At 39.5% G+C, this 13,346-nt stretch overlaps 1 protein-coding gene across 1 annotated transcript in view; it reads left to right on the top strand.

The window, feature by feature from the left end:
- The window catches only part of PRDM6 (PR/SET domain 6), a 191,593-nt gene that overhangs the window by 119,322 nt on the left and 58,925 nt on the right, over positions 1 to 13,346 (top strand). The window contains exon 4 of the mRNA XM_075577180.1: positions 11,007 to 11,134. Coding sequence (XP_075433295.1) covers positions 11,007 to 11,134 — 128 coding nt within the window. The remainder of the gene's footprint in view (positions 1 to 11,006; positions 11,135 to 13,346) is intronic.

The raw sequence follows: 13,346 nt of genomic DNA, 5'->3' as shown, positions 1-13,346 counted from the left end.
GATGGAATGAACTATTTTTATTCGGGAGAGTTAAAATACTGTGGTTGTTTCATGGAAGGCTCAACATTATATAGTTAATGGAAAACAAAGAACAATTCCTGCACTCTTACCAAATAGACAAATATATATATATATATATATATATATATATATATATATACTAGTGAAATTTTTATATTTAGAGCCTATCTGTGTAACAAAGAAGTCATGTGGTTGCATCTTTTGATCAAAACACGATTAAAGCCTGCCAACCTCGTCACGGTAGACTCTGTTTAGCAGGTACCTACACTGAATATATGTCATTTCTTATTGTCCTATGGACTAAACTTTGTGAAGTATGCGAACGTGCCCTGAAGGGGTTAAATATGCACATGCTTATTTGTCATTTAGGGCAGTTAAAAGCTGCCCAAACCCAGTAACAAAGTGCCCTTATTATAAAGCTAAGATGTGAGTGTACAAATACCCTAGTGTGAAATATTAATAACTACACGTTATTAGAGAGCGAGGTAAAATACTGGGTGTTTCATGGAAGGCTCAACATAATATATGGGAAAGTATTAATTATATAATGCCCCTAAAAAATGTGAAGTTTATAAAGGTTGCCAAGTGTAGCGCAGCATCCACGTACATAGGGCTAATTATCTGGTCCATATAAAAGAGAGAATGGGACATTTGCTTACAAGAATGTGGGTGCGCTCTTTATCTGCATCCAAAATCAATATTTACCCATATTGGACAAGGGGGACTGCAAGTAAAAAAAAAAAACACAACGGTTCAACTATTCTTTATGAAGAATATTTATATCATTAAAAGGACACTTTCCACAGTTTAATATATTCTGATGCTTTTAGGCAAACAGCACAGATACTGTATAAGTAATAGTCACATAATTAATGACTACAGTGCTAGTATTTTTCTATTTTACACTGCAGCTGTGTTATGTAGCCATGGCTAAGATCGTGATATATTGTACATGTTGTGGCCGTGATGGGGATGCCGTACAGATAGGTATGCATCACAGTCTGGAACATGGCTCCAACCCAATGCAGTGAAAAATGGCAAACATGTCATGTTTAACAGCTGGATGTAGAAATATTTCACTTTAATTTGGAAGAATACCATTTTTTTTCACAGCAGGGCATTTTTGAAAGAGCACAACATCAAATAGGGTTGGTTTCACCAGTCAAACATCATCTGGCTCCAGAAAGATGCTAAATGAATGAACTGTCAGGACTTTTTTTTTTCTCACTCCACTGTACATGTTTTTTTGCAAGTGAAAAGTAAAAGGTTCATTGGCTTGTTCTGACCACAGACCAAATCCTGATAATGGAAGGTTAATCCCCTAAAGGCTACTTCTGTCCTATGAAGACCCCCAGATTGACTGATGGCCCCACTTTGTACTGATGGCCTCTCTGACAACCTAAAAGATAAGTGAGATATGGGAAAGAAAAGTGGGCGGTCATTTCTTACAGTCACAAGACGTTGTATAAATTAGTTTTATTTGCATAAAAACTTCTAATCCAGGAAAGCTAATGCAAAAGGGGAAATAGGTGCATTGAAATCATTATCCGGTAGTAGCAATACAATTATTAATAATAGAGGTTTTGACTGGTTACATGGAGTTAAGAATAGTTATTGACCTATTGCTTCTCTTTATGCACGTCCTTCGTATATTTAAAAACCTTTACGTTTCAAAGCACACTGAAGGATTTTTAAACTGACCAGGAGGGCAATGTAACAAGAGCAAATTTACTAACATTGCAAAAAACATTCCCAACCAAGATCATTTAACGGTTACAAAAACATGGAGATATAGTGGCAGTATTAATGAGTGGTGTTCAGTCTTCATGCATAATATTGCTTGCAAAATATACATGCAGAAAGCAGGCCTCCTTTCCCCTTATAATTAGCTTTTTAATTGGGTAAATGAAAGATGCAACATATATTAGTTAATGAGCTGTTTATGGGTTTAACATTTAGTTGGGTAAATAAAAGATCCAACATATATTCGTTAATGAGCTGGGTATGGGGTAATGCGTATGGGGTTAAAATCCAACAGTTTGGATTTTTAGTGCTGTTATTTAATTATTAAAATGCCCCTATTTGTAAATATGACTGACTGCATATTCTTTTAATTAAATAATTTGTATAAAATACTAAATAAAGTTTTTTGAGACTTTTTATAATACGGGTGCAGCTATAAAATCCACATATTGAATAACTTCAAAGGTTTTCCAGACTATGGCTAGCCTAAGGACATATAATAATACAGTAAGTGACATACTATTCAGGTGACTTAATTAGACTATAACACAAGCTAAGGCTTGGCACAACTTCTTGACATAGATATTTATTCTATGGGGAAAAATAAACAGCAATAAAACATGAACAGCACAAGATGCTGAAATGTTGGGCATGACTGTAGTTCCATACTCCATGTCTGATCTGACCATTACAGAATGTCCTACATAGCAGAGCAAATGCTGCCTTCACACGAAGCAGGACTCCGAGTTGCAATTCCACCATGGTGCCTGACCCAGACAATGGGTTGAAATGTTTAACATCAGGATGCTCTGCTTATCAATTGTCTACAGTTGAGAATTGTTGGTTAGTTTTCTAAATAAAGTCGCACACGTCACACACAGGGCACGTTAAGAGCCCATCTGTCCCCCCCAACTATTGACAGATACATTGTGTATGGGGAAAAACAAGGGCACCGCATTATTTATATTTTAACCTGCCTTTTACCAACTCTTCTTTACTACCTGCCAGGCAGCCCGACTTTAGTACCAAGCCCCCAGCAGCAATGCTGTGTCTCGTGACTCCCGACTGTAGTTTAGAGCCCCCAATAGCATTGCTGTGGCTCGTGGCTCTGGCTATCGACTGTAGTACCAGAGTCCCCAACGGCATCATCGTGGCTCGTGACTTCCACTGCTACCCATACCAGGTGTAGCACAATTATTCCAACCAGCCAAAATGAGGGCTCAATTAAATCAGGTATCCTAATAACTCTTAGTCTCTCTGATCCTGGGAGGCCCACCACCCACCACGCCCAAGGACATTTACTCCCTAAATTGTCCTGGGCACCGCCATAGCAATATCCTTCTCTACGCCCTCCTGCAAGTTCTTATTTAATATATATTGTTGCCAATACCTTTTGAAAAAGACAACATGAAAACAGTAACATTATAATAATCAAAGACAAACATGGGGAGGGTGGGCGGGGATCTTCATCCTCCGGTGGACCACGTGGAAAGAGGCCTGTCGCCCATCGCACCTCCGCCCCTTAGTACGCCACTAGCTCCTCCCCCCACGGGGTCCTCACGCCTGCCATTGGGCCCCTGCCTTAGTGCAGTGGGCCGACTTTAGATTAAGGGTAAAACTACAAGATGCCACTGCACTCTCATGGCATTTGATGAAGGAGTTGGTACCCCGAAAGCCCATGCCCGCGCCTCATTACCATTGGTAGGATGTCTGTCGTTTTTTCTTTTATGTTATATTGTTCTATGGTTAATGTATATTGATTTACTACAAATTACTGTTTTGCTGTATATTTTTATACTTGGATATAAAATGTTGGTAAACAATTCGAGAGTGCAGTGTCATCTTATAGTTTTACAGTGTGGTTGTTTAGGTGTTAAGGGGGCTCTCCACCTCTTGAAACCAGCACCTTTATTATAACATATAAAGTTTAAAAAAAAGAAAGGTTTTTTTCGGATGTTTCCCTCTCCACAATTTCTTGCTTTGGAGTGACACTACATTAGGGCAGGGGTGCGCAAATTGGGGGAGGGGCGGAATATTTTTCAAAGGGGGCACGGTGGTTGCCCCGCGCTCTTCCCCAAGGCATTTAAATTAAATGCAGGGGGATCGCTTACCTTGTCTACGGTGATGCGTCGCCATGGCAACGCAGCGTCATTTCACGTGATTTCACGTTGCGACCCCGCGGCATCATTTGATGCCAGAGACAAGGTAGGGGAGGGGGGGGGGTGCGCGAGCAGGGAGGGAAGCAGGCAGGGGGGCGCAGCGGGGAAAGATTGTGCACCCCTACATTAGGTGACAACATGCTAAATATATAAATGATAAGTGTTGATAAAACATTTTTTCACATTACAAACGCTTTTCAAGAAGAAGTAAATGATATCACGGCTTTGTGTTTACAGTCACTTCTCTTTTTGCAGGTGATTGTCAGCTTCTGCTTAGGATCTAAGACCCAAAGGGCAGTCAACACAGTACATGAGATAAAACCCTGTATGCAGAGCAGAGTATTAATTTCAAGCGAATCTTCATTAGACGTCAGCTTTAATAGTGTTCTAAATAGATCCTTAATAATTGAAATCAGACGTACAGTATGTAGATTTATTTATTTTTGTCAAGTACACCCAAATAAAAATAATTTTGATTCTTAAACTTTAGGAACCACCCAAAGATTGTTTCAAAAGTATTTTTCTAAAGATTACTAGCTGTGCTTCTGTGTAGTCATTAACCTAATGGTTTTCATATCTCACTCATGTGAAGTGAATCTCGGTTACTTGGGGACAGTATTGTTTGTGCGTAGGCTAGATTTGTCCTGAATTAATTGCTGCTGGTAAAATACAATGCAAGTTTAATAATCACCCATCACACTTCCCCATTTCAATGACCTTTAGCTAGTATTCAAAAATATGTACGACCTCTATGCAAAGCTTTTCTGTATTACTTTTGCTGTTTAGCTCAAATCTATGCAAGTAGCAACATAAATTTTATTGATATATTTTATTCCCATGCTTGCACTACGGTAAAGCACATACTATTTTTCAGGCACCACTGCTTATGCTATGTTCCTAACACATCTAAGAACAGGAGCCTGGCAAATAACGCAGGACACATCTGTAGGAGTTTTGGAGGAATATGACAGTTTTGAGACTCATTTGAAGTATCTGATGCAACCGCCCTTGGGAAAAAGGGAAGACGGCCTTCTGTACGAGTTACACATTCTGGGCCATATTTACTAAGCAGTTATATGCTTTCGGACACCTTATGTTCTGGAATGCACCTTAGGGTCCCAGAAGGTGTCCTATAGCACAGCACTGCTAAGTAAATATGGACCTCCGTGATTTAATGAATTTAATGAAATATGCTCTTATATTTTGGGTCCTGAACCTTGCGTGTTTTATCTCAAGAACATGACAAATGAGTTTGATTAGATACAGTACAATGTGGAAAGTGTCTAAATAGTCCAGAAAGTGTATATCACTATTCAGACTTACTTTACAGAGGGGAAATTGGGCAGAAATTAGTAAATGCTGCGTAAGTTATTCATACATTTATTTAATTAAGAAAACAAAACTGAATTTTTTTTTCAAGAAACCTTTTTAGAGTCACACTTTCTTCTTCAACGTCAACAAATTTTCCTTACCAGGTAGCCTTCACCTGCAGCTTTCAAAAGCTTTATTTTCTGTAACTTTGAATACAAAACGCATCACCTACTGTTTCTGTACTCATTGATTGCTGCATAATTGAAACTGGACGAACACAGCTACCATTATCTCATTCAGAAGCAAAATCTATTCTTAGTGTAACCTTAGGTTACCCATATCAGGGATTAGCATATCTGTAAACTGGGACTTCAAAAGCACAACATGTTTGTTTACCAAGTGGTCTGTTAGTCCTACACCAGAGAACTTCTCTGGTAAGCATCCCACACTGCTTGTCAAAGGAAAGCATCCAAGATAACACAACTACTGACAATACTGCCCCATATCTATTCAGCCATAAATTGCTATTCTTAAAATGTAAGAATAGAGCTGTCGGACACTTTTCTTAATTTAATAATGTTTTTGTCTAGCTAACTGAGATTTGCCGAGTCTTAAAATATTACACTTCCAGGAGCAAAAATGCAATAAGGCAACATCCAGAATAATTTTAGGCTACACAAATAAACTGTCAATTAGAATATGAACCTTATTCAATACTATTAAAAACCTGTAAAAAGTACGTAAACTATCCGAAAACTAGACAATATAATAGAAATTAAGCATATTCTTATTCATATAGCCCCACTTAGATTATAAACTGTTTGGGGCTAAGACTTCTATCCTCAATGTTTACTTTATATGTCATGCACTTATTTCGTAACATTCTTCCCTGTATTATGTATTGTATATTATCTCTAAAAAAAAAATAGTACTATGTACCTGGTATGCAAATAAAAATACAATATAAAGTAATATAGTACCTATGGCCAGCTGGCCACTACAAGCTACAAAGGGATTCATATTTAAAAAGTTGATCAAATGTATTTTATTTACTTTTATCATCTATTATTAGGATTCTAAGTCGTCTCACCGCCCTTTTTCAGGGTCTGGATGGGAGTAACACCAGGTTTATATATGACTTAAGTAACATAATGTTATTTCCTGATTGTTAACCCTGACGGATATGATAGATCAATCGCATATTGTTTTTGCTAGCGGCCGTTACTAACGGATATGCCTTTTACAGGAGTAAGACCTGGTAACATTACATCATGTGTTTGTGTGAATACTGCGTTACCATTAACATCGCATTACCTTTCAACGTCAAAATAGCCTAACAGAGTTTAGTGGATCTGGGCCTTAGGGACTTATTCTGTGAGCTCCTGTAGCCTGATGGCAATTTTGTACCCGAGTGGTTCTGTGGCAAGGGCGAAAAATGAAAATTTAGGTGAGATATCCCATTGTACCTATCCATTAGTCATGTCTTCATGTCATTTTGTGTTCCACTGGCAAAATAATCATTTGAATTGCCCCCTTGTGCACTTAACTAATTTACCTAGGAATTTTTTTGTTCCAACTTGTATAAAGGCAACTGATGAAAATGAAAAAAGAAAAGCAGAAATGATAGGTGTAAACAGCAACATTTGCTGGCTCTCTTCACCAAGGGAGCCTCAATATGCTCCCTTACCTTTAACCAAAAGGGCCACAGCTTTATGAATACATTAAGAGGAATCCCCCCCTACCACAATACTTACCCTATCTATGCCCATTGTCCTCTTACTATATTTTGCTTATAACCAAACACCATCAGTCTTCCTGCTTCTCACCAAACCTTAGGCCTCTTCCAGGGTGGGTAGAATCACGCTGGCGCTCCAGCGCTGCGCCCTGCTCAGCCATGCTATTCCTGGCCGGCTAGGTGCGTGCGTGTGTGGGGGCGCGGCCTCTACGTCACGGAGCTGGTTCGTCCTCATTGGGCGAACCGCTCACGTGACGCGCTTGCGAGCGGCAAATTCAAATTTGCCCGCTCGGCAAGCAGCTGAGCGCCGAGCAAGCGTGCCCGCCCGCTCACACAGGACACGGGCATTGTCGCAACGTGTCTACCGTGAGCGTGAGCGCCCGCTCAGCGCCACCCTGGACAAGCCCTAAGGCCTGGGACCCGGCGGCGCGGGCGGCTGCACGAGCTTTCCCCACCAGCAGGGGAATCCTCCCGAGCCGGTCCCGGTCCCCCCTCACGGCACAGCTCACTACACGCTGTGACGCGTCAGCCGCTAGGGGATTCAAGAGAATTGTAATTCCTAGCGTCGACGCCTCGACGCGTCACGTGGTGTGGCTGTGAGCCAATGAGGAGGGGAGGCTTCGGGAGGAGGAGAGGCTTCGGGGAGCGGGGAGGAGTGTGGAGGGAAAGCAGTGTGTGTGTGTGTGTGTGTGATGTTGCCTTGTGTGTGCTGGTTGTGTAGTTACACCCTTTACAAACACAGACCGCAGTGCTAGATCGGCACACTGTTTGCAGAAAGTGGAGTTCTCATTTCATAACGGATCCGCTGACAGCAGTTTCAGAACACAATCCCCAAGATACAAATGTGCTTTTCCCAGCTCTCTGTGATTATTTTCACCGGCAGAAGCCCGAGCCGGTGGAGGGGGGGGGGGGCGTAGCGAGTCCCTCCGCTTAAACCACGCCCCCTCTGCTTAAACCACGCCCCCTCCGCTAATCCATGCCCCCCTCCCACTCCAGCCCCGGCTCCCGCTCCCTACAGACCGCATATCGCGGTCTGTGTCTGTCAGCGCCCCGCCTGTATGCAGTGCTGGCGCGCTGACGGAGGGAGCGGGGCCTTAGCCTTATAGGCTTTATTTATGCTTGTTGTACTTAGCCGAGCAAACCAATTCTAACACAGAACACTCATTGGTCCACCAAACTAAGAGACTCTATATTCTGGTCCCCTGAACCGTTTGTACCTTCAGTGCTTTGCAGGCCTCTCCAGCAGCCAAAGGTTAAAAGTGCAGTCCCGTTTAGGAATATATTTAAAGTGAAATCACTGAAGTCCGTAACAAAATCTCCACAATCTTAAACATGTGGCTCACCAATGAAAAAAAACACAAATATTAACAATAATATGACTTTCAGCACTGGCAGTTAAAGTGTTAAAGCATGTCTCAGTTCCAATCTGTTCAGATAAATGATGCATACAGCAATGCAAGAGTCACTGTTATCCTAGTTTTAATGTATGCCTGGTGCTGCTGATCTAAAGAGATTTGGGAAACTAAGATTTGGAGCACATGTGAATCGTTGGCTACAAATTATTAGAAAAGTTATTTCCTAATGCCTAGAATATATTGATATTCCAGAGAAATGTATGCAGATTTGAAATGCAATACTGTTCACATGTGTACAAATGGGGTTGCATGGTTTTATGTGTCTCAGTGCATTCAAAGCGAACAGTCATAATGAAAACTCTTTGAAAAACAACTCCAGTGTTTAATTGTACACATAATTAATTACATTTATATTTAAATTACTATTCAACGTATAATATGTCCAAATACAGTTGTGTGAAAAAAAAAGTATACCCTCTTTGAATACTATGGTTTTACATATCAGGACATAATAACAATCATCTGTTCCTTAGCAGGTCTTAAAATTAGGTAAATACAACCTCAGATGAACAACAACACATGACATATTACACCGTGTCATGATTTATTTAACAAAAATAAAGCCATAATGGAGAAGCCATGTGTGAAAAACTAAGCACACCCTTACTGCTTCCATAGGAATTAAGATGCTAAGTAGTAGACAGGTGCTGCTAATCAAGATATTTCATAGGGGACACAAACATTATTACTTGCTAATATTTCTTAATGAGAGGATCAGTTAATGCTGGGCTATTTTTGTGGGGAAATTCAGGTGAACCACGTTTCAGACCCTTTTTTTGTATTCTGGCCATTGCTTATTATATTTTTTAATTAGGTATTCCAAACAAGAAACTGCATGTAGAAATGATGAATGTATTAATAAATTGCTCTGGAATAGTAACTGGGAGTGCATAAAAGCATTTCCTTCTACATTTCTTCATTTACAAAACAATGATGTATTGTAGTTTAGATATTATAAATACATTTTTGTTTGCTCTGTTACACACTGATATATGATCAAAGCTTTCTATATATGAATGGCCAGAACAGCCCGTAATTTATTTGATAGTTTTCTGCCAAATTCTCAAAGAATGTGAGATTTTCCATGTGTTCCCAGGTATCTCTCCCTGGCCAGGAGTCATCAACGTGCAATTTGTGCTATCGTGCTTGGATCTGCAATATCTGCCATTTACTTAATTGGTCGGTATCTTGGCCCCCGATAGCATGGATCATGCTTCGATGACTACAGGCCCATGTGGTATAGATAAGTGTTTGTCTCTCTGGCAAAACCCATATTCCAGGGTGGATTCTTCTCCGGTGAAATTCGACAATTTTGCAAAAAAATTGAAAAAGTTTGATTAAAAATTGTAAACATTTTGCGTTGGCTTTGTCAACTCTGCCAAACATTTTTGGCTAAAAACGTTCTGTGACACATTTCCCGAAACATACAGTAAGCGAGCTGAATTCGGGCAAGTTCTCCCATCCCTAATTTTGACAATGATGTGGATTGGGTTATACATATTCTAACTAAATGACCAGGACATTTGGATTCCACCCTTAAACCACATCATCAAATAATCATTAGGCATGTCTCTGATCTACGTACTGTAAATGTATCTGGTTACTATTTAGTCAAGCTTGCAATGATACAAATTAATCAAAATGAGACTGGTCACATGTGTTCTTGTTGTCTGAAACAGGAGGCCATAGTCTAATATACTACACATGCATGTGACAAAGATTTCACTTTGGGGACTAGCTTTAAAAGATTAATGTACAAATGCAATAATGCCCTCTCTTGGTTAACCTGCTAATTTCCTGAAACCGAAAACATACGGCTGTTGTCGAATGACAAATAAACACAACTGTGTGTTCTGATGGGTTATACCTACAGGTATTCTGTATTACACTGGTATCTCTTGGTTATAAATCGGAGGTGCACAACTCCAGTCCGCAAGATCGCCCAACAGGTCAGGTTTTAAGGATATCTCAGCTTCAGCACAGCTGATTGAGCTACCTGTGCTGCAGCTGGGATATCCTTAAAACCTGACCTGTTCGGGGGTCATGAGGATTGGAGTTGAGCACCTCTGCCATACATCATACCTGTAATGTTTTACTCACCCGGACAGAACCCCGGTCACTGGAGGGTATCGCTGACTGACACTGATGGACATCAACAGCATATTGCTCACATAATTTAAAACTTGTATAAATTGCTACGCAGTCACCCATCTCACATTCATTTAATCTGTTATACTGTATCTTGACAGCTATGTAACATGCTTCATTCACATTTGTCAGCTATGTAATCACTGTCTACTCACCCGGACTTTGTTAGTCTGGCAGTTCATTACTTGAGACAGAAAGGCAAAAATATTGTTTGGGAAGCATGGTAATATCTTTGACTCTGTAAATATGTTTAATACGAGAAAGATTGGCTTGATAATACAAGATAAACTTCCAGTACATCACAAAGTGTTTCTCTCTCCCATGTCAGCCGGTTCTCTAGATTCATCCATAAGCTGGTGACAAATCTCAGCGTAATAAATTCCTACAAAAGATATATTGAGGCCCCGGCAAAGCAGTGAAAATGATTGCTGATGATATTTTTCTAACTACTTGACCTTGCAACCTCTTCTCCAGATATATGATCAAGATGGGACTCTACAGCACTTTATTGATGGAGGAGAACCCAGTAAGTCAAGCTGGATGAGGTATGTCCGATGTGCCAGACACTGCGGCGAGCAGAATTTGACAGTAGTTCAGTACAGGTAATGTGTTCCTCATTTCCCTGGATTTAAATGTGAAATGAAACCCAATGCATCATGTTTGGGATACCCCTCCCAGAAAATACACATGCTGATGTATAAAGCAATACTTAGAATAACTACGCATTCACAGCCACCTCAATCCTCTTCAGTTTAGTGAACCAAACCCTAATTTGTTGGGTCTACAGACTTATTGCTCCTCGTGATAACTTGCACGTCCCTAGTAGCAAATACAATTCAGGCTGCTGTTTATAAAATGATAGTTTTCAAAAGATGACATTGACAGTAGGATTTTCGTTCATATTATGTATGCTATTTTTTATGGTTTGGAACCATGGTTATGTATCCAAGCTCAACCAGCACTAATAGCAAGCGTTGTTTTTGATGACATTTTTTTTTCAAGAAAACACCTCTTTGAAATGTTATTGTGCTGTAAAATAATGTAAAAAATATTTTCGCCCTAGTGGTGGCAGCAGCTGTAGCATTGGCAGGAGATAGTACTGATATGTTCAAAAGTGAGGCTTCTGGGAGATATTAAAAAGAGCGATTTGAATATTTTGTATATGCAGTCTAAGTACTTATTAAGGCTCGAGAGCTTAATTATGTTTCAAAAGAAAAATGGTAATGACGAAAGGGGAAACAACTAAAAACTTAATATAGGAAAACTTTATATGACAAAAGGCATGTTCTAAGAAGGATTATTTTTATGAATTCAGAAAAAATACATGACTCTTAGAGATAAATTGCATATTTCAAATAAAAAAGAAAATTCTGACATTTATAAAGGATGGGCTGGTTCGCGAGTTCGGAACCCACGCTTTGCGAATACAGCATTCGTTCGAGCAAAATACAAGCCAAACCTGAAAAAGACTGAACATTTAGATTTAAAAATAAAAAATTATATATATATAGACACGCACACGCACACGCACACGCACACGCACACACACACTGGACAAACCTTTGGGTTTGAATTTCGAAGTTATTTTTTCTAAATAGTGAAAAATATTGAAATATATATATATTTACATTTCTGCCTATTTGGATTTTTTTTTTCCAAATCCCAAACCAAAACCAATCACGCTCTGGCCAAACCAAACCAAAAACTACAACCAAAACCAAACCCCCAGAGAAAATGCCCACCCTTTTTTATATGAATTCTCATATCCTGAATCCTGATGAGATGTTAACAACTTGGTCCTTCAGTACACAGCATATTTTTCTTGCATCAGATCTCAGTGCAATGAACCAAGAAAATGAAATAAACTGCATTCAATCACCAGTGACTTAATCAAGGAGTCAAAAAAAAGTAAAGAGAAACGAACACTTAAGCATGAGTCTATTTTTGCATTGTCCATGGATGTCCTTTGCACAAAAAGTCAGCTGGTTTGAATTCAGTGTGTTATGATTTCTAATATCTAAATGGAATTTTCTTCAAAGAGCCGTGTGATTGATTGACCCACGGTTGAACGTTTTGTTTTTATTTTGAGGCTGACAATAATGTCCATTGGCATGTGCTCTGCTTCAACTGCGTTGGGACGCCATGAAGCTATCTTTATGAGTCATCCAACCACAATACTAAATACATGTCAGCAAAGGAAATATTATCCAAAAAGAGAAAAATCCCTTTGATGTACTTCAGCATGCAGAGAGTTGTGCGAGTTTTGGAAGCATTATCCGCTTGGAAGAAATGGTGTATGCTTACACTATTTTTCGGCCTACTCCAGCCCTCAGAGACCACCCATTGCTTGAAAACTGTTCTGCTCTTTCAGCAGCAAACTGTGTCATTTGATTTTCAGTACATTCGTTGCTACTCTGCTATGTTTATGTTAGGGAGAGCCAAAGTGAAAGATGAAATGTTTGCAATGGTGAAATACAAAGTAGACTTGATTTTTCTCATGTTTTGGGAAGTTGCTATTGATTTCTAGGCTTCCATTATATTGTTTTGTCGTTGCATGTAAATGGGAGAGGAATTCAGAACATTCATTGCTGCAGTCGAGACAAATTGAGTGAAATATAGAGTAAAGGGAAGAACGTGAAACAGAACCAGGCAAGAGTTTTTGTCAGATATTCATGGAAAGCTGGAGAAAAGAGTTTTGCTTAGCAAGCAGTGCCCTCGCAAGACAATATGGAAGTAAATAGGGAAAATAACTAAATAAATAAAAAAAAAATTGCAGCTGCAAGCAAAATATTGAGAATGTGCACATTTTTATTG

The sequence above is a fragment of the Ascaphus truei genome, chromosome 1 (assembly GCF_040206685.1).
Source record: "Ascaphus truei isolate aAscTru1 chromosome 1, aAscTru1.hap1, whole genome shotgun sequence".
Taxonomy (NCBI): domain Eukaryota; kingdom Metazoa; phylum Chordata; class Amphibia; order Anura; family Ascaphidae; genus Ascaphus; species Ascaphus truei.
Note: the sequence above shows the minus strand (reverse complement) of the source record. Positions and strands in the feature narration are given on the sequence as shown.